At 44.6% G+C, this 22,491-nt stretch overlaps 1 protein-coding gene across 3 annotated transcripts in view; it reads left to right on the plus strand.

The window, feature by feature from the left end:
- The window catches only part of RELL1 (RELT like 1), a 61,512-nt gene that overhangs the window by 10,843 nt on the left and 28,178 nt on the right, over nucleotides 1-22,491 (plus strand). For 2 of the 3 annotated variants that reach the window (XM_082728924.1, XM_082728925.1), the window contains 2 exons: nucleotides 20,277-20,501; nucleotides 22,379-22,450. In XM_082728924.1, the coding sequence (XP_082585050.1) occupies nucleotides 20,277-20,501; nucleotides 22,379-22,450 (297 nt within the window). Of the gene's footprint in view, nucleotides 1-20,220; nucleotides 20,502-22,378; nucleotides 22,451-22,491 lie in introns of all 3 variants that reach the window. The other variant, XM_082728923.1, reaches the window with a different exon arrangement.

Consider the following 22,491-nt stretch of genomic DNA (forward strand, 5'->3'; position numbering starts at 1 on the left):
GCTCTTCATAGCTGGAAGTCTCCAACACAATCGTGTGAATTATCTACGTTATAAAAACAGCAGTCCGGAATTTCCTGGCATTGGTGAACTGGCAGATGGCTAATGGGCAGGCATTCCTTCGTTTTTCTTCACATGTTTGTGCTGTATGCGTGTACAGCCTTAGTTCATTTGCAGCTTCCTCAGTTCTTTCCAGCCTCCTCCTCCTCAATTAAAGGCAAAACACAAAACAAGCAAGGCTAGAAATAAGATGAATTAAAGGTTGCTGGAAGCCAGGTGATAGAGCCGAGAAGCTGGGTTCCCAGGGTAAAATCTATTTCATGCGCACGATTGCCAAGTTAGTGTCTTAATTGTCTCTGTAGGTGAAACAGGTAGATATTCCCTACAAGCAGCGTGCAATTCCTTAAAAAACAAAGGACCTTGTTTGAGATATTATTAGGTATTGTGTAGGTATATTAAAAAAAAAAGTGGGGTGCCTGGGTGGCTCAGTGGGTTAAAGCCTCTGCCTTCAGCTCAGATCATGATCCCAGGGTCCTGGGATCGAGCCCTGCATGGGGTTCTCTGCTCAGCAGGGAGCCTGCTTCCCTCCCTCTCTCTCTGCCTGCCTCTCTGCCTACTTGTGATCTCTGTCTGTCAAATAAATAAATAAAATCTTAAAAAAAAAAAAAAGAAAGAAAGAAAAAAGAAAAAACAAGCTTGGTTTCTGTGCTCTGCAAACTTGTGATTCAGAAGGGAAAGATAAGCTCTGAATACAAATCATTGTAGGAGAATGGAGAATGAGTTTGGTACAATCCAAGAACTACAGAGCTCTGCGTGGGACCGCAGAAGAGGGACTTGCCTTCTGATAAGAGAGGTGGAAGGGACTTGAGCATGCCGAAAGCCTGGCATTGTAAGTGGACGCTAAAGGGAGTGGAGGGGCGGCACGGGCCGCACAAGGAACAGCCTGTGCGAAGGTGCAGAGGCTGGACAGGAGAAGTTAGTGCAGACCTGTATGAACGGACGGTTGCACAGTGAAAAGAGGGGAAACTGAGGTGAGGCTGTGGAGCTCAGAAACTACGCCCTGTATTGTGCAGGCAGTGGGGAACGAAGGCGGGGTGGAGTGGAGGATGGGGCACCCGAAGGGGGGCCCCTGCCTACCCCCGGGATGTGATGGCGGATGCCCAGAGGCTGAGCTCGGTTAAGTCCTGAGTTTGAGACATGGCCCCAGTACCTCAGCAAGTCAGCTGATATTGCTGTTTCTTCTCCTTGTTTCTAAGTTTCCTTTTTGGAGACACTGAGAGACAGAGAGAGACAGAGAGATGGGGGGAGGGGTGGGCATGGGGCAAAGGGGTGATGGTGAGGAGAACATCTGTTCGTTATGCATCTCAGAATTGTTTGGCATTGAAATGAATAATATGGTCCTTTGTGATAGAAAGTGATAGAAATAGGACACATAGTGTAGAAGTTTAATACAATACTTGTGACATAATTTTTCAAAGCTTAAGGAGTGCTGGGAAACTGGAATCGTGAAGTAAGGGCGGTGTTCAGTCTTGATGATGTGAGGGCCAGGAAATGTTCATTAAGGGTGAAAGCTAGCTAATTGTGTATTTGTTTTTGTTACGTAAATCCTCTGACATTGTGCAAATCAGCTTGACTTCTGAATAGTTACGCATTTATTTTCAGAAGACTGTTGCGCATTTCTGTTTCTTTCCCCGTATTGTTGGTCAGACTCTCATTGTTCTCTCTTCCTAAGCTTCAGGTCAGGAGGACAGTGTCGGCCATCAATGTACAGAGCAGTGTCTTTAAGTAAAACTGCCGATCAGCACTGGGAAGATTTCTAAAGCCCTGCTTGGCTAAGGGGTTCATTTCCCTGTCATTTCTGGCAAGTCTGTTTTCTTCTGTCCCTTGGTTGGTTCTTTGTTTTTTTGTTTTATTTTGTTTTTTGTTTTGTTTTGTTTTTGTTTTTTTTACAATAACGTGACCAAGTTGATTTGGGGAGAGGAAAGTAATCTGCTTGGAAGTATTAGTATACATTATATACTGTATATATAGTATATACTCATATACATCAGGCACCTCCAGATTATGGAAATGGTAGTTTCACGGTCAGTGGCTGTGACCTGTTCCTACGTGGGAGTGGGAAGGGGGAAAACAAAGAGAAAGAGCGTTCTTTCGCTTCAACCCTATGATAAAATAGTTGATCTTTTCCATTTTGTTCAGTGCTGTATCTTGATACATAAATGAGCAAAGACTCTAGACTTTGAGTCCATGTGGAATAATAAAATTTACGTGTATTTGTCCCTGGTTCCCAGGCACAGACCTCCTAAAACCCTTGGGATCTTTTGAGAGCTAGGAGTGTTTTTTGTTATTCATAATGAGCTCTTTTTTACACCCTCCTCCAACCCCCCAACCCATCCCCCCCCCCCTTTGCCCTGTGTATCTCTTTCATTTGGCCCTTCCTGAGTTACATATCCTTTATAATCAAACTGTAATCCTAGGTGTTAGAATTTTCCTGAGTTCTGTGAGTTATTCTAGCAAATGGCTCAACCTGAGGAAGATCATGAAAATCTCCGAATTTGTCGTTGGTTAGCTTGGGGACACCATTTGCCACTGGTGGCTGAACTGGGGCCATTTGGTGGGTTGGAGCCCTTAAACCTGTGGGGTTGACACTAGCTCCAGTGATTGGAATCAGAATTCAATTGAATTGTAGGACACCCAGCTGGTGATGGAGAATCGATTGTTGGAAAGTGAAACAGTCAAGTCTTTCCTGTTTGGAAAAACCAACTCATGATATTAAAACATTGGAGGACTGTCTTTGAAATTATGGGGGTTTACCATTTAGATAAGGACTCAAAAGGCATTTAAAGAAATATAGGGGGAAAGAAAGGAAATTATCAGACCAGTGCCTTTCTGTTTACGTATTTACCTTGTGTTTTATAGTGTAATAAAGTAGAAGTTATACCACTGTGTGGTTTTCTTTGACCCTTCTGTCTTGTGGTGTAACTCCAAGATTTCATAGCATTGTTTCTGCTTCTAGTCAGTGGAAATATCTAGTATGTAAATATTAAGGATTGCACTTACAAGTAATTTCCTTACTAAGAGTTTTCCAGAATTACGGTTTACCTCTATGGCATTAATATTACTCTTAGGTTGAACCATATGAAATCACCAATATTTGACCATTTTTGACCTATAGTGATAATAGTTTCATAGTAAGGAGGGTTTCTTATTGACTTCTATCTGCAGCTTCAAAAAAAAAACACAACAGGGGCGTCTGGGTGGCTCAGTGGGTTAAAGCCTCTGCCTTCGGCTTGGGTCATGATCCCAGGGTCCTGGGATGGAGCCCCACATCAGGCTCTCTGCTCAGCGGGGAGCCTGCTTCCTCCTCTCTCTCTGCCTGCCTCTCCGCTTACTTGTGATCTCTGCCTGTCAAATAAATAAATAAAATCTTTTAAAAAAAACACACAACAAACTATAGTGATTGTCATCAAGACATGTTAGAAAATGCAAGAAGCAGAAAAAGAAAAAGGTGCTTCCCATGTTCCACTACCAAAAGATACAAAACACTAAAAAGAAATTAAGATAACATACTCTTACCACACAGAGATAACTAGTGTAAACGTTTTGCTATCTTTATCTTCAGTAAAACTGGGATCTTCTTAGCTCAAGATCCTGCTATGTGTTTATTTTTTCGCTAATGTTTTTCATTTACAATTGATATAATTTTAGACAAAGGGATATGGCAGATTTGATCTCTTCACAGGGATTGTTTCTATTGTTTTAAAAGTGGAAGGAAAGTTTAGGATTTCCGGGTAATCAACAATCCTAACTGTTAAATGTGTATCAGGATGCCTTTTTGATTTTGCTTTTTAAAAATGACAACAGGAATTTTCTTTCAATTTAGTACTTGATACCAAAAAAATAGGTAGGTTGACTTAAGAAAATAAAAACTTAAATGAATTTTCCCAGTCATTGGCTCACTAGGAAAATCCATTCTGTCATTCTAGATTTACTGCTGAATTAGATGAGGTAATGATTTCCCATAGATTTCCTCCTTAAGACTCTAACTCCACTAGAGTGGAGCTATGGATAATCCCATTTCGAGGAAATTTACTGAGCTTCAGAACTGTTAACTCACATGTCAGAGGCAGTAGAGGCTAGAGTCTGATGTTCCCGAGCCCCGCTGCTTCATTTAAAATCTTATGAGAGCTACTTGCCAACTGTGTGACCTGATGCAAGTTACTTGACCTTTCTGTGCTCTACTTTTCATATTTGCAAAATGGAGTGGAAACAAATAGTACCTGCTTCATAGGGTGATTGCAAGAGTTAAATGAGTTCATCCCTGTCACCTACTGGGAATGGTATTTCTACAAAGTATGCACAAATACGTGACCGTTATTAATAGTTTTCTCTGGGTCTAACTTTTGGGGCTGGTTTTCAGAGTTCTTGTTTGAGTTTTGTGCTAGTTACCTTCACATTGTATTTTCCCCTTAAACTCAGGTTTTCTGTGTCTAGGGTTTTCCTAATTGCTTCTGTTTATTCTTTCCCTTCTTTGCCTTTTTGCAAAGTGATCTTGTTTTGTCTCCAAGCTGCCCCTGCCCCGCCGCTTTACATCCGTGGACTTCAATGGGGACTCGACCTTGGTGCTCCAAATTTACTCATCTTGGCTTCCCGCTTCTGCGTTCCCAGGAGGCCAGCCACGTGCCTGTCTTGCAGGAACCCTGCCTGCTTAAGTGTGACTAATGGGAAAATCCTGTGTTGAGGACTTTTGTAGCATTCTGTTTAATCATGCTCCTTTTCCTGTTCCTGGAAGGAAGGGAAGCTTGGGGCCGGAGTGGGGGTTGTGGGAGCAGTGGCCGTGGCCTCGGGGTGCTGCCCTGGGATCGCCGTGGTGGCAGGTGCTCCCCACTTGTGGCAGGCTTTTGCAGTGATTCAGTCCCCCCATATCCAACTCAGCCTCCTCCAGTGTGGCTCCTGGGGTTCATGCCTTTTCCTACGTGTTGGTTTCGTTTCCCCAGCTGAGCTGTAAGCTGTGTGAGGCTAGCAGCCTTTATACACTTACTAGCCCTGGGAACGATTGTAGCAGCAGTTAAAAACCACCATTTAGGGGCACCTGGGTGGCTCAGTGGGTTAAAGCCTCTGCCTTCGGCTCAGGTCAAGATGTCAGGGTCCTGGGGTCAAGCCCCACATCGGTCTCTGCTCCGCGGGGAGCCTGCTTCCTCCTCTCTCTCTCTGCCTGCCTCTTTGCCTACTTGTGGTCTCTGCCTGTCAAGTAAATAAATAAAATCTTGGAAAAAAAAAAAAACAACCTACCATTTATTGGGCACTTACTCTGTGCTAGGCAGGTGGGGAAACCCACGTTTATCTCATATAATGCTCAGAAAAGATTCTCTTATTATCTGCATTTTAGGGATGACGAAACTGAGGCCCAGGGACATGGATTGACTTACCTGGGGTCACAGAGCTAAGAAGCAAGTTGAATGAACCCCGTGCAGCAGAGAACAAGCTGGTTCCTGCTTTTGCTTCTTTCTTTCTAGGGAGCAACTTTGCCACAGACCTCGGTTTGGATCCTGGCCGTTCCCCAGATGAGTGACCTTGACCTCAGTATTTTGTTTTTTCATGTCCCCATTTCTAAGATGCGTTTGGTAATAACGCCTATCTCAGAATCATGACAATTAAAAAAAAAAAAAGATAACGGGAGTAAAGACGCTGGGCACAGGATAAGCACTCAGTAAACGTCCGCAGCTATTAGCAGTTGGGGCTAGAGTGCATGACCTTCCCTGGTGAACCCTAGCGCTCCACAGGACAATCAGTCTGTCTGCCTCTCTCCCTCCGCCCGTCTTCCTCCTTGAAGCCCTTGCTTAGCTCCAGCCAGCTCGGCAACACCCCATTGTTTTCCCACGTGGTTAGCTTGTGTTGTCTTCAGCACGGTGGAAACTGCTTGGCTGAACTCCGACCCTGGCAGGGGCGGGCTGTACCAGAAACCAGGGACCTAGGTCCCGGAGGCCTGGTCCTCTGGGCCAGCTCCCTCCCTGGGAAGCTCTGGAGGAGTCCGTGGCTCCTGAGGGACCCTCGCTCTTGCAGTCTCTGCTGGAAACAGGCCAGCTGTCCTCTTCTCCTTGGGTGGCTTGGTCCTGACGCTTGCCGTTAGCTTTCTCCTCTAGTTTAAATCATTTCTAGCCCTGTCCCTGCTTGGGCTTTTGGAATGCACATGAACAGATCTGTGAAATGTGGGCAGTGGCTTTGGTAAGAGTATGTGAACGCCTCTCCTGACTTATCGTCCCTTTATGGATCTAGCAATTTGGAATGTCATGGACTCCCATGAAAGTCTAGTTGAGGGCCAGTTCCCCAAGCTGGGTTTAGGAAGGTGCAGTTCTTTGTGGCCTTCCTTTGAATCTTTGCTAACGGTGACCTTCTGTTGATTTCGATGAGCACAGGCGCTTGCTGGTATATTAATGTCGTTCAGAAAGGACTTACCCAACAAGTGTATAAAGCTACGGGCTGTATCAGTTGTCCAGGTCCAAAAATAATCTATTTCTGTTTTTTAAAAACTGTCAGTATTTGGCAAAGGGGTGTGTAAGTACAGCAGACATTCTGTCCTACAAATAGCATCTTGACCAAACTGCTGATCAAGTTACGGGGAAAGTGGACACTCAGGGACCCAGCAGCCCTTCTGGGAGGGGATAGAGTCTGCTTTCCCAGTTTCACAGGTTCTGTGTAGCAAAGGGTTAAGGTGCTCAGCACTGCGCTCCCGAACTGTGAGAAGGATGAAGAGGAGCAAAAACAGGACACCCTCCCCTCCGCTTGGGGAAACAAGGGTGTTTGACTTACACCAGGGCTTTTCTGTGAGTTCTTTTTTGTTTGTTTGTTTTTAAGGTTGTATTTATTTGAGAGACAGAGAGAGACAGCATGAACAGGGGGAGGGGCGGAGGGAGAGGGAGAAGCAGATTCCCCACTGGGCAGGGAGCCCGATGCGGGGCTCGATCCTAGGACCCCCAGATCATGACCTGAGTGGAAGGCAGCCGCTTAACTGACTGAGCCACCCAGGTGCCCCTTCCTGTGAGTTCTGTGTCACATTTGGGTTTCCCAGCTTTGACCACCATTGAATGCCCCAGTGATGTGTGTTACACTGAAGGGGGTGGGGAAGGTGTCCACACGTGTGAGTCGTGGTTCTTCTGTCTGGCTCCTTTCTCTGCCTCTACCCAGTGGTATCATATTAGGCCACTGACTTACTTGCGAAATGAGGATCTCATCTACCCTCTTGGCTACCTTTTTGGGGTTAGAGGTTTCCATAAAAGCTTCAAGTGTCATTTGGGTAGGAACTTCTATATCTTGTATGATGTCTCTAGCTTATATGTGTGATTGAAGATTTTCCTCTGTTCCTTGCTTTCTGTCCCTTCCTCTCTTCTTTCTATTTCTGGAAGACTGCCATGTAACTAATACGGTTAGTACATATTATATTTGTGTCAACTGTTGGATTGCTTCTAAGTACAATACTTAATAATAATGTGAAAACATACCTCTGTGAACAAGATGCTTTCCAATAGATAGGAAAAAAAGGGTTCCTTTCCCCTTCGTACTTACTGAGGGGTAAAATAACGTTATACTTTAGGACGATCTGTTGCTTTTGCAATGAAAAATTAAAAGTGGATAATTTAATGCTGCTGAGATCTTTTTTAAAAAAATGAATTTGTTAGAGGGGCACCTGGGTGGCTCAGTGGGTTAAGCCTCTGCCTTCGGCTCAGGTCATGATCTCAGGGTCTTAGGATCGAGCCCCGCATTGGGCTCTCTGCTCAGCAGGGAACCTGCTTCCCTTCCTCTCTCTCTGCCTGCCTCTCTGCCTACTTGTGATCTCTGTCAAATAAATAAATAAATCTTTAAAACAAATGAGTTTATTAGAGATTTTATCTTGCTCTAGCTGGTTTTAATCATTTTTCATGAAGAAGATTTTTACACTTAAAAAAGGTGCATGCAGATTTTAACATTATTGTACATAATAGGGTCATTGGGAGAGAGGTGGCCTTTTTTAGGGTTTAAGGGCATTCCAGTGGGTGGGTATGGGCCTGGGCTCCAGGCTGGCTCTGTGATCAGCTGCTGAAGGTTGAACATACTGTTTGCTGTGAGGTGTGTGTCACTAGATAAAAGCGAAGGCCACCTCCACTCTTCCAGGCCCTGTGAGAGACAGAGGCTAGGAGTGCGGGGCCTGGGGGGTAGTGAGAGCACCTCCCTTACAGATGTTGTGGAAATGAAATGACATTGTCCAGAAGCATCCAGAATGGTGCCTGTCCCACTGCAAACACTCAGTAAATGCTGCCATTAGGATCGCTTTAGTGTAGCAACTCATTCTTCATAACATCCTACCCGTCTCAGAGAATCTGAAGTGAAGATAGGATTTTTGAAGTTTCGTTGCTTTAAGGTTAGTTCAAACAAATGCCTTTTTAAAGATTTCATTACGGGGCACCTGGGTGGCTCAGTGGGTTAGAGCCTCTGCCTTCGGTTCAGGTCATGATCCCAGGGTCCTGGGATCGAGCCCCGCATGGGGCTCTCTGCTCAGCAGGGAGCCTGCTTCCTTCTCTCTTTCTCTGCCTGCCTCTGGGCCTACTTGTGATCTCTGTCTGTCAAATAAATAAATAAATAAATCTAAAAAAAAAAAAGATTCCATTTCTTTCTCATTTGGATGTAATTTGCAGTTTGAAAGATGCAGAAGGGGAAAATAAGTGTGTCTCTCACAATAAGTGTGTCTCTCACACCTCTCCTCTAGGCATCCAGCCCCTCACCCGAGGACAGACCGTGATCTCAGTAGCCAAAGACTGTCAGATTTTTAAAAATCCTCACACTGGCGATGCTGAGAGTCGTGAAAGATGGAGGAGAGGCACGGCAATGGGGAGATGGAAAAAGAGGAGGAGGGGGATTCAGCGGGGGTCTGAACTGCAGAACCCTGAACCATGGGCATCGATCGTCCTTGCGTACACCCCTCTCTGAGGACCCCAGGATGTACCCTGCAGCTCAGGGTCCACTGGGGGCCCTTCAGCCTTCCCTGCCTTGCAGCTGTGGTGGGTGGCCTCCTGGCCTGCATCCCGAGGCAGATACTGGCAAGTTGACCTTGGGAGGGAAAGGGAGGCCAGGTTGGTTGAGCTTTCTTTTGTCTTCTGAATGCAGACCATTGTTTGAAGGACTCCGGAAGGTTCAGGAATCATCCAGAAGTTGAGATCCTTGGCTGCTCTAACCAGTGGGATCCTAAAGTTAATCCTCTCTCAGGGAGCAGCTGTGGGGTTGTGGCTGTTGTCTGTGTGCAATCTTCTGACGCCCTTGGGAAATTGTGTTTGGTCAGGGAGTTCTGTAGCCTTTAGAAATAACTTTCAAATGGGGAATCCAACCCAATTGTGGAGAACGCTAGGGACTTTCTCTGACTCTGCAAAATTAGTTTTCCCCTTCTGGTTTCAATTGAAACCTTTACAGTATTTGTCATTATTTTTAAGTATCTTTGTTTCTTTATACTGACCTTCCCCTAGTTTCAATCCTTTGTTCTGGTAGCTACCTGGGGTTCAGGAGTGATTCCTTTTTGCCCCTCAATCTCCTACTTGTCAAGAATGTTTGTTCCCTTTTTATCCAGTCAAATTCAGTTTTTCTTTTGAAACCTAATGTAAAGTGCCTTTTCTTCCTGGATCGCACTAATTACTTCCCTTCCCACACCTCTGGTATGTATACAAAGAAACTGAAGCTGAAGACTGGATTGTGCCCTGAGCATTCCTTTTTGAGTGATTGGGTTGGGAATTTCAATGCATTTTCCCATTAAAAATAAAATTAGGCTCCCACAAAGCCTGTTTAAAAAAACGATAAAACAGGTCTTGGTGAACTTGTTTTTTTAAAATTTAAAAAAAAATTTTTTTTAATTTTCAGCATAACAGTATTCATTGTTTTTGCACCACACCCAGTGCTCCATGCAATCCGTGCCCTCTCTAATAAGGAATCATAAAGTGGAGCCGTGTACACTGACCACTTAGATTCCGTGTTTTGCCATATCCGCTTGCTCACCCTGTCTGCCTGGCTGTCCATCTGTCTACCTACTTCCTTGCTGGACTGTTTGAATTCAGGTTGCAGACATGGTTACATTTCTTCCTAAATACCTCTGTCGTGCCTCTTGTGGGATTAAGGACTTCCTTCTGCATAACCATAATACCATCATTATACCAAAAAAAATAAACAGCAATGTCCCTGATACCGCCTCAACCCAGTTTCCTCAGTTGTCCTCAAAATATACTTTATGGCTGCTTTGCAGTTTTTATGATCAATTAAAGCCTTGAGCTAGGCTCCAGTCAGGGTTACCATATTGCATTTGGTTATTTCAGTTTCTAACAAAAGCTAACAGATAGCCAAGTACTGGGGAAGGGAAGAGACCTTCTTGGCCCCTGGTGGTATTTTGAAATCTTCGGCTGCTGGTCCCTCCCTGTCTCCCTCTCCCACTCTTTGGGCCTGTCTCCAGATCCGGGGGTGCTCCCACTGCCCTGAGCCCTCATTTTGGCATCTCTAGGGCATAGCTGATCCCACATGGGTATTAGCAGAAAGCTCAGGGACCGCCGCATTTTTTCAAGGGACCTCTTAGCCGAAGGCTTCTGTAAATTGGGGATTCCTGGCTGGACATTACTCACAGGGGCGTGTGTTGCTGGGGGAAGCCATCTAGGCATCTGTCTCCTCCCCGGGTGGGTGGTCTTTGCTGTCCAGAATGAGCTCTGGCCTCCACTATTATGGGGCACATGGACAAAATAATGGCAATGGAGTGACTGTATGCCGTGGGAGGGATTTTGTGTCATGGGTGCGTAGATGCTGGGCAGCTGGATCCTATCTGGATGTCCCCTCCCACTGGGTCACAGTTTCGGAGGCGGGAGGGACGGCTGTAGCAGCTGTTTATCTGAGAGTTGTCTGTTAGTTAGTTGGCAGCTGCCTGAAGTCTCACGACAAGGGTTAGCACTTATATATACTGACTTCGTTGTCTTCCTGGTTCCCCCCCATAAGCTCGTTCGTCCTTCCCATACATTTTAAGCTTTTTTAAAATTCATCTGCATGAATGCCGTGTCTCAGGAACTGGAATTGTCAGGGATGGTCTTAAAAGCTCTATGACTTGGGTTCTCTCCGTAGCCGAAAATAGAAGTCGTTTGGGGATGATTGCATTTTGCCATATTTGTTTTGCCTCTGCCCCTTATGTTAGTGTATGTAATTGACTTAAACTGCATTTAAACAAGTAGCTTCGTTAAGGAGGTGGTTTTGCAGAAGCTAGGAGATCCGTCCTGCTCCAGGGGTCCTGGGAGGCCACATGTGGACTGCTCCTGCCTGTGAGGGATCTTACCAGTTTGTACTCTGTGCCTTTGGGCAAGTGACATACCGCCCCAACCTTCCATTCCCCTTCTCTAAAGGGATGGTACTTGCCTCCTCGTGTTGTGACCATCTCAAGCCTCCGAGGCCCAAGGCTGGAACTCTGCCGATGTGATTTCCCCCTTCAGAGGTGTGAGGAAATACATTAATGTTGATGCAGCAAACTCAGCGGAATGGAGCTCGTACGTGGTCTCATCATGTCAGATTGGAACAGGTTTTTCCTCTTGATGAGTTTGTCAGATCTGGTTTTGCTGTGAAGTGAATTATCAAAGCTTTTTGGATGTTGCCTTGTGGACCCAAGAGGGTGGGTGGGCTTGTGTTGTGATCACCAGTCACACTTTGTGGGTGCGGCTGGAGAAGGCTGGGGATGTTGGGAGCCATGGGAAGCCACTGGCTCTGGCCCGACATTTTTCAGCTGAGCAAACTGAGGTCCGCTGAGATACGGCGACAGGTTCAAATCGCAGAGGTGGCCAGTGGCAAAACTGAATGAAGAAAAACCTTTTTAGGGAAATGTCTGTCTATTGATCTTAGGGAACCAGACCAAAAATAGATTGCTTTGGGGCACTGTGATTTGAGTTTGCGCTAAAAACAAAATAGGACGTGTGTGTGTGTGTGTGTGTGTGTGTGTGTGATTCAAAGCAATTTTCCAACCAAGCTTGGTGTGGGTTCTCTGCACACTAGCCAAGTGCTTTTTCCATCACAGAGTGGTTGGGTCACCCTGCTGAGAAACCCTAGATTCTGAGAATGCATACCCTTTCCCGATAAAAGGGGTAGGCTAGCTATCAGAACAATCAAAGTGTTCCTTGGTTGGAACAAAGCTGCTTGGGAGAGGTCACAAGGACCTTCTTATCTGTAGTCTCTAGTTGTTAGCTCTGTCTTCCCCCATTGTCCAGCAACCTCGAGCTATGCCCACTGGATTTGAGGAATGCCATTTCCAGGCTATTCCCTCTCGGCTCCCCTGACCACGGAAGTCAGCTGGAAATACAAGTATTATTTGGAAACAAGCTAAAAACAACTGCTTTTGATTTTGGGGGTGGGTGTGGAGCCATTCCTCAGAACTCTTCCTCAGTTTCTTGCCGTCTACAAGCTTTTTTTTTTTTAATACCACGTCTTCTTTTGTGACCTTCTTAATGAGATCTTGGCAGAGCACAATACAGTTGAGAGGGTGTTCACGATGCAGTGAGCTCACCACACCTGACCAGGTCTAGGAAAAACCCAAAGGAGTTTGATAAATGCTGGCTTTTGTGGAACACTTTTTAGCTGTAGTGTTGTGGAAGGGAATCCCATTTATCAGTGAGAGCCAAGAACTTCCTGCTTTGCTGGCTCTTGCTGTGTACAGGCCAAATTCGAGATGAGGCCCTGGGCTTATTTTTGAATAGGCTGAGTGGACCTGGGGTTGTGGCCTCTGTCGGGTGAGCTGTGGTGTTGGAGTGGGGAGGGAGGTCAGCAATGGGCGCCCAAGAGCAGTTTTGTAGTTGTTCATCCCGTAAGCTGCCTTGGAGTCTGCTGTTGGGCGTTTGTAAAACCTATCCTACTTCTGCCGTGCTTCTTGGAACCCTGTGGTTTTGAAGTTTGGGGAGCCTTGAATCTGAGTTGTGAAATATGAGAGCGAGCCAGCATTTTGCACTTTAACAGAAAAGTCGCTACATGGTGAAATATTGTTGAAAGAAAACGAATTGAAGTATACCTTAAGCAGGTGCTTGTAGTTGGACCAGGTCTACATGCGCAGAGACCAAGGCTTCCAGAAGGTAAGAGGAAGCAGCAGAAACGTGGGCAGGAGCCAGGCTGTCTGCTTGGAATCCACGCACTGGCACAGAGGAGCTGTGTGACCTTGGGAAGGCTGCTGTGCCTTCCTGTGTCTTCTTTCCCCATCTGTAATGTGAGGCTAGTCCTCTAATGACGTCCTAGGTTTATTGTGAAGACTGAGTGCTGAGCTCAGTGCTGGCTCACAAGTGCTCCGTAGATGTACTGGTTATTGTTGTCAGCGGTAATAGAGACAGGAACTCCTCTGAGCCACACTGCCATCTCTTCTGGAACACCATCTCACCCCAAACCATTCCCTTCCTTACCATGGCTCTGTCTGCTTTCCATTCTGATCTGATCGCTGGTCCCTTACTGTGCTGGGCTCTCCAGCTTGTATGGACTTCTCCACATGGGTTACCCCAGCTGGAGAATTGCGGTGCGTTTCTGGGCTGTGCCCTGAATGACCACGTACCACCCTTTCCCTGCCCTCTCCTGTCCCCTCAGTCTCCCCGCAAGGCCTCCCTCTCCCTCTGTTCTTTCCTGCGGTGCCCTGGTCTCAACACATGTCATCTCTTCTTATTTATTGTGAGAGAAAGTGGAGGATACCATGAACCTTGCCCCTTCAACTTCCTTCAGCCTACTAGTGAGGGCTCTGACTCACAGACCCACTGCTTTAGAACAAGCAGGCGTTTTTGTTTTGTTTGCTTTTTTTTTTTTTTTTTCTATTTCAGTGTTTAATCTATCCTCTTCATATGGAAATCTTCTCAAGGCCATCACTCCTTATTCTCTCTCATTCTCTCCCTTTTGCTCTGTCTGTACACACATTGGTTTCAGGCACTTAACAAAACAAAACTCCAAACAGAAATTTCTTCCTCTCACCCCCCTTTTATTTTTTTTTTTGGCTCCTACAAGGCTTCCAGAAAGAGTAAACTGAGCCAGGTCTCTATTCTTCAGCCCAGGGAATCTAGTCTTACCTTCCCCGCTAACTGAAAAACTGTGCTCTCCAAGGCCACGAAGATCTCCCGTGGATCGTTTTCCTTCCTACTTAATTTAATTTAATTTTTCATTGTATGTATGTATTTATTTATTTTGGGATTTTTAAGTTTACTTCAAGAAAGTACAGAAAAACAGGGAGTAAAGTACAACAAGGAGAGAGTTAAAAGAAAATTCCAGTGGCTTCCTAAATTAGAAACTAATGATGGTTTCCCATGAGTTCTTCCTTGTTGCCTGATTTGTCTGAGTACTTCTCGATTCTTTTTCTAAAGTCTTCTTAGGTTGTTTGTTTCTTGTTTCTTTTTTTAAATTGTGTTAAGAACATTTAACATGAGATCAACCCTCTAAGCAAATTTTTAAGTGCAGGATACCGTCTTGTTAACAGTGGGCGCCATGTCATAAAGCATGTTGGAAACATTCCGCCACTGAATGGCAGCCACCGATTTTCCCTTCCCCTCACTCCTGGCAACCACCATTTGACTGTGTTTCTATAAGTTTGACTATTTTAGATGGCTCATAAAGTGGAATCATGCAGTATTTGTCCTTCCGTGACTGGCTTTTCTCACATACTGTAATGTCTTCCGGGTTCATTTATATTGTTGCCTATGGCAGGGTTTCCTTTTTTAAGGTTGAATGGGATTCAATTGTATGTACAGACCGTATTTTATCTATTCAGCCACCAGTGAACATTTAGGTTGTTTCCATATCTTGGCTGTTGTAAAAAATACTACGGTGAACATGGGAGGCAGATATGGCTTTAAGATCCTGATTTCCGTCCTTTTGAATAAATAGGCTAAATGGGGCTGCTGGGTCATAGGGTAGTTCTATTTTTAACTTTGTGAGGAACCGCCATATTGTTTTACATAGTGGCTGTGCCATTTTCCATTTCCTTCCTATTTTAATTGCTCTCTTGCAGCATGTGACCTAGATATCTGTTCATTCCGTCTGGAAACCCTGGCCTCTGTGTTCTAGAGGAGAGCCCTCACTTCTCTTTCTCAGCTTCTTCATGGAGTAGATCCAGTCACTCAATGGATATTTCCATCTGTTTTTCTCTTTGTAACCCCCCACCCTTAACCTCATCACTTACCTCTATCTCCACGTGTTCAAAACTGAACTCGTGATGTTGTCCTTTCCATGCCAAGTATATTAGGTTGCTAGGGCTTGACAAAGTACCACAAACTGGGTGGCTTAAACAAGAGAAGTTTATCTCACAGTCTGGAGGCTAGGATTCCAAGATCAAGATCGGCAGGGTTGCTTCCTTCTGAGGGCTGTGAAGAATCGATTTCATGCCTCTCTCCTAGTTGCTGGTTGCTTGCTGGCAGTCTTTGGCATTCTTTGGCCTTTGGAAACATCATCCCATATCTGACTTTATCTTCCCATGGTGTTTTCCCTTTGCTCCTGTCTGCCTCCAAATTTCCTCTTTTATAAGGACAGAGGTCCACTCCAGTGGGATTTCAGTCCACTCAGATGACCTCATTTTCATTTGATTACCTTTGTAAAGACCTTGTCTTTTAATAAGGTCACATTCTGAGGTACTTGGGGTACTTCAGTGTATGAATTGAGAGGCAGGTAAAATTCAACACCAAGCAAACTTCTTTTTTTTTTGAGTTACTTCCCATCTCTATGAATGGCATTTCCACCATATTAGTTAAGCAGAAACTTGAGCATCATCCTTATCAAGTCACTTGCCCTTATATAAACTTGGGGTTCAGAGCCTGTAGAACTTGGAGGCAAAATTTTGGAATAGGAACCTTCATAGCAACATAGGATTCCAAAGGGGTCTGTGATTCCCAAATGGCTGACAATCTCTGCTTTATATCTTTCTACCACCTTGGTACAAAACACATGAATTTTGGAAAATAACAGTTAAGTATAAAAATAAAATTTAAAATTATCTTCTTATTTGGTTACCTGGAATCACGTAGTATTTTGGTCATTGCTTTGTACATTTTATGCCTTCATGCATTTTTTTAAAGTAGTTGGACCATACAGTATGTAAGATGTTTAATCAAGCTTTTCTCTTCCTTTCTTTTTTTTAAAACATTTCATTTTATTTATTTTATTTTAAAGACTATTTATTTGACAGAGAGAGAGAGAGAATGAGTGCATAAGTAGGGGGAGCAACAGAGAGAGAGGGAGAAGCAGGCTCCCCACTGAGCAGGAAGCCTGGTGCAGGGGTTTAATCCCAGGACCCTGGGATCATGACTTGAGCTGAAGGCAGATGCTTAACACACTGAACCACCTACGTGCCCCTATTTATTCATTTTTAGAGAGAGAGAATGGGGGAAGGAGTAGAGAGAGGAAGAGGGAAAGAATCCTGAGCAGACTGTGCTGAGCATGGAGCCCAATGTGGGACTTGATTTCAGGACTCTGAAATCATGACGTGAGCTGAAACCAAGGGCTGGATGCTTAACTGACTGAGCCACCCGGGCACCTTAAATTAAGCTTTTTAAATTCAACATTGTGTCTTGAGTGTTTTCTCATGTCTTCACAAAATCTTGCTAAATAATCTTAAATGATGAATATTATTCTGTCAAATGGATAGACAGTGATTGACTTAGATATTTTCTTACTATCCCATTGTCAGACATTCAGGTTTTTGCCATTTTTTTTGACTCATAATTAATGCAGCAACAACTTTGCTATGAATTTGGACTCAAATAATTTGCTTATAATTCAGATATGATGCAGCTGGAGGTGAAGGAGAGAGATGGCCAGTGTCTCTAAGCAAGTTGTTAGTGTAAATTAAAGAAAAACGAAATTTACCTGGGTTGACAAATGTTTTAAGGCATTATTTGTGAATAGTTCCTTTGTGATTTCAAAGTTATTTTTATTGAATTGCTATGGTAGGTCATGATAGATTCTCCAGTCAACGGTCGTACAGTGGTTCTTTGTAGTCTATATCAGGGCTCTCCACTAGAACTTTTGGGATTGATGAAAATGTTCTTTTTCTTACTTGTCCAGTATGGTAGCAGTTAGCTGCATGTGACTACTGAATGCTTCAAATGTGATTAATGCAACTGGGAAACTAAGTTCTTAATTTCATCTCATTTTAGTTGACTTAAATGTGAATAGCTCCTTGTGGCTGGTGGCTACCCTACTGGATAGTCCAGTTCTAGCATGATGGTGACTAAACACTTTTACATTGCTTGTCTCTTCCTAAACATTCTTCTAAGTGCTTTATGTATTAATATACTTAATCCTCACAATGACTCCATGAGGTTATCTTCTAGTTACTACTGGTGTATAGCAAATGACCTCAAAGGTTAGTGGCTTGAAACAGCAATAGTCACTCATTTTGCTTAGGAATCTCCCAACTTGGTCAGGGTTCCTTGGAAACAGCTAATGTTTGCTCCAGGCAGCATTAGCTGGGAGTACGCCTGCTTCTAGGATGGCTCATTTACATAGTTATTGAGCTGATGACTGTTACTTGTTTCTTTCCTTGGGGAAGCTTGGGCTGCCTCACAGCATGGTGATCCCATTCCAAAAACAACTGCCCCAAGAGACAGGAAGTGGAAGCCGTCAGTTTCTTAGGGCGTGGGGCTTGGAAACTGACAGAGCATCACTCCAACCTATTCTATTGGTCCGGCAGAAGACAGAGGTTGTGTTCAAGGGAAGGAGATACAGACTTCCATTGGAGCTGGATAAAAGAATTTGGGGCCAAGTTTTAAAATCATCATAGAAAGGTACAATCATGTTGATTTTATTTCATAACGAGGAAACGGAGGACAGAACCATTCAATAACTTGCCCAAGTTGACGTGTCTAGTAGGTGGCCAAGTTGTTATTCATGCCAGGACATCTAACCTTGTAACCTCAGTTCTATATGGCATCTCTCTGTGATTCATGTTTCCCTAATTGAGAGTCATATCTTCATCAGCTTTTCCATGGTACAGTAATTATGAGATTAAGTGACTGATACCTGTTTGTAAATCACAAACTCTAAATATGTAGTATTTGCAAGGGTTTGCCACATGTCACATTAATGAAGACACATTCTCAACCACCTGATTCAGGAGGGGATGTTGGCTCCAATTCCAAGCCCCTCTGCTTTCCTCCCTGTTCCTGGTGCCCCCCAAAGAGAATTAGTTATCACCTCCAGATTGAAACAGACTGATTCTGAGTGAAACTCTCAGTCTTAGAGGTTGTTTGCTTCACCGATCCCTGTTGCATGGAATATGCAGAATTAAAACAGAGTTAGTAAATGAGACTTAGAATTGTAAAAGGAGTTAAAGTATTATTTCTGGTTTTTACTAAATGACTGGCCGTAAATCCTAAGTTAGGTGATATATTTGCATATGCTTAGGGAGTGTGTGTGTGTGTGTGTGTGTGTGTGTGTGTACTTCCATTTATTTGTTCATTCATTTAATATATTGATTCCTGGAAGACAAATCAGAAGAAAATATACGTTATCCCCAGTTTTAGAGATTGTCTGATAAAATAATGAATGCAGCCTTGTACAGACCTAAGAAACCAGCAGTTTCCTTTCCTGTTCAAAGGTCATGGGGATTTCCACGGGAAAGATCGATAGCTGTTTGCTGTGTGGCCTCTGGTTTGCAAATTGGGCTTCTGTTTGATACTATTGGCCGCAGTGATGAAATGCGGTTATTTCACACCTGCTATTTGTCCCCTTACAATCACTGCCGCACAGATCCTTTTTTATGAAAATACTCTGAGAGAGCTTATAATTAAATGTATCTAGTTCTCCAGTTTCTGGGTTTCTTCACCACTATTAATCTCTGATGAAGAGAAAGAACTTCATTTCATCACTTTCGAATCTGAGTATTCCAAGGAAGGACACTTCATTTCAAGGAAATCTCACATGTTTCTTTACTCCTCCTCCTACCTGGCTTCCTCCTTCAGCTGATAATTCTCTTCTCGTTTTGTGAGCTGGTGCTTCGCTCCTTTTCTGCCTACCTGGCTCGTCCTCTGTCGTCTTCGTTGACTCTGTCTCCTAATGCCTGCACCTGGCTCTCTGCTGCTCACTCTCCTTCCTAGAGGGGATGTGGGTCCCCGTGGGCAGGGACTCTCGGGAGCCTGTGTGTGGTACCCCGGCAGGCGTGGATCTGGTAATAAGCCCCTGGGATGCTTTGACATGTCCACAAGCAAATTGCTCCTTTTCTTCAAAAGATGTCCCCTTCCTAGCTGCCCGATTTTTGAAGTCATAAAATAGGTCCTCACTGTTCTTTTTTCTCCCGTTGCCCCACGTATTGCCTTGGACAGCGTTTCTCTCAATCGGCGATGATCTGCCTGTGCGTTTTGTGTGGGGACTGTTTCCGATGCTTCCCTACATGTTCTAAGATGCTTTTGGCCAGGTTGGGCTGTTTATCACTCTGTCTGGTTCCCAGCCTTGTGCTTTTCACATGGTGGGCGGACGATGAATTTTTATTTGGGTAAGTGCACGAACAAAAAAATGCACAGCCTTCCATTTTTATGTTTGTCCCCTGGGCCAAAATCTTGATATCATCCCAGATTTTCCTCTCTTTTCCATATTCTAGATCTGTCTGTTTACTAAGTCCTTCTAAAACGTAAGCTCCACGAGGACAAGCACTTTTGTCTGTCTTACTCTGTGATATGTCACCAGTGCCTAGAATGTTCCTGCTGCATAGTTGAGTGTTCATTATGTTGTAAAAATGGTTGTGACTATTTTACATGTATTTATCTCATCTTTATGATACCCTGGAAGGGTGGGTAGGTTCTAATGAGTGTGTGCATTTCACAAGAAACTGAGTCATGGAGGTGCTAAGTTATTGCACAGCTGCTAGGTGGGTGGGGGTGGGGAGGTCAGGACTTGAACCCAAGGCTCCTGGGTCCATGCTCTTAACCACTCAGCACTCTGCTATAATGCTACCAAACGACTCTGTGTTTCTTTTGTGCTTGTCACTGCTCCCAGACATACTTAAAACACTGTGTGGCTCCTGCTGCAGGTGAGGAAATAGAGGCTGGCTTGAGAGGTTTCAAAGAAACGACGCAGAGTGGGACGTAGTTTGTGACCAGCAGGGACAGGATGGGAACTCGGACTTGTAGCCACACCTAGCCCTCAGCCGATGTTCCATACTGCCTGACCCTCCAGTCTCTGCGTGGCCTGTGGTTTGGGAGCCAACTCTGATTCCATGTGAATGTTCCCTGGGGTCCTCAGGTTGTCCTTGTCGCGTAGCAGACATCTGATGCCACCGTGTGTGTTCCTCTCTGTAGACAATGGGGGCAGCCGCACGTTGCACTCCAGAGCACAGACAACCCCAGCGCCCACCAACAACACGGGCAGCGGACACCCAGAGTATATCGCCTATGCGCTCGTCCCCGTGTTCTTCATCATGGGTCTGTTCGGCGTCCTCATCTGCCACCTGCTTAAGAAGAAGGGCTATCGTTGCACCACAGAAGCCGAGCAAGAGGTGGAGGAGGAAAAGGTTGAAAAGATAGGTAAATAGCTGCGTCCTTTTTATGGTGATGTCGATGGGGGGGATTTCCTTTCTTTCTTCTTTTTTTTTCTTTTTAAAGATTTTATTTTTACATATGGCTACACCCAATGTGGGGCTCGAACTCACAGCCCGGAGATCAAGAGTCACATGCTCTACTGACTGAGCCAGCCAGGTGTCCCCAAAATGATCTGTCTTCATAGTAGGTGGTAGGGTGGTATGTCTGTATGGATTTCATACTAACCACACGTGGGGCTTGAAACCTGGCCTTCACTTATGAACCACCTACCAGCACATTCCTTGTGGCTTTGGGCAAGTTCCATATGCTTTGAACTTCTGCTATGTGTAGTTTAACTGGAATTTAATCTTAGGTAGTTGAATGCCAATTTAATTAAAATTTTAATTTAATTTAAATTAAATGAGGACTGTAATGTCCATCTTGTAGGATTATTGTGGAATTTAGAGAGAAGATGCATTTGATGTTTGGCACACGTGGCCACTCAGTAACTATGAATCTTTACTGTTATTACCGGGAGAGCTTCTGATAAGAACGATAGCGAATTTAAATAGCTCTCATCGGTTTTGTGGTATTACTTTTGCTGGGGGAGTTCTCTCTGAAACCTGTGTGATTGGAATTTATAATTATTAAGTAAACAGTTGTGTCAACAGTGCAGTTAAAGTATGGTAAGAAATGGTATCTTAGTATTAATTTGAGGGTGTCTTATCTTTTCCTCTTAACATGGAGTTGTTGGGTAGGGTTTGGAAAAATCCAAGAAATAAAATCCTGTTTTCTTCCTTTGATGTTCTTTTCAACCATGCTTTAGGGATGTTTCCTGACTTGGACTTCGGGGGAGTAGTAGCTCACCTTCCTTATCCCTTTCAGCTCCTCAGAAGGCAGTGTGTGCAGAAGGGGACATTTGGAGTCCGTCACCTTTCAAGAGAGCCAGCGGGTGGGGTGGGGTGGGGAGAGCTGCTTCCTCCCTTGCCAGCCTGCTGGCCTGTTGGTTTTTCCCACCCCCACTGACCTTTGAGGCAGAGAGAGAGCCCGGTTGGTGGATGAGTCATGGGTAGCTTATGAGCAAACCAAAGCAGAGTGTTTGTCAACAGAAAGCAAGCTCCCCTCCCACCCCCCCAGGCCGGCTTAGCAGTCAGTATTTGCACTGTTGAGCCAAATGCTCATTTTCGTGGAGGAGGAAGCCAACTGAGGATGGAGAAGACACTTTTCCAGGGACACGAGCAGGATGTTGCACGCCTTGATTCGTTCTCCGTGAACTAGGATCCCTCCCTTTTCCTTCCTCCCTGAAATTACAAGGTTTCAGGGTGAAGGTTTGATTTTCCTTCGAAAATCACCTAATACAGTTTCCTAAGGTAAATGGAGTTTGTGGGCAAACAACCACAGCCAAAATGTAGGTCATTTGGAAGTGTATTTCAATACAAGAGACTCAAGAGAGTCTTCTTAACATGGATGAATCATGACCCAGTGTGAGAAGGAAATTTGTGCTCTACATTTATATAGTATGTCTGCCATTGAAAGAAAATCCAAGGAGAATTTTTTCTTTTGATTAACTGTTTTCTTCCCATGTCCCTTAAGGGTTTAAGGAAATGATGACTGAGAACTAGAGTAGTAAGGACTGATACACATGCATGGAAGTGAGTGGGTGTTTGGACCGGAGAAGAGGTTGATAGATCATTCTGGTGCTTGTTATGTCTGTGTGCCGGAGGAGTCACTCTGGGCCGAGCGTCAGGCGGTTTGGGGCTGAAGGAAGAAAACCTCCACCCTTAGGCCACGGCTGAGCATTCTAGAGACTGTTGAGTGAGGACTCCTCGCCTCGACAGAGGTGACCGATCGTAATCCGCTTTCCTCTCTCCCTTCTCTTTCAGAGTTGAATGACAGTGTGAATGAAAACAGTGACACCGTTGGGCAGATTGTCCACTATATCATGAAAAATGAAGGTATGGATGTTTTACTGTTCCAGAACAATTCCGTATTTGTG

This window comes from Mustela nivalis, assembly GCF_964662115.1.
Source record: "Mustela nivalis genome assembly, chromosome: 4".
Taxonomy (NCBI): Eukaryota; Metazoa; Chordata; class Mammalia; order Carnivora; family Mustelidae; genus Mustela; species Mustela nivalis.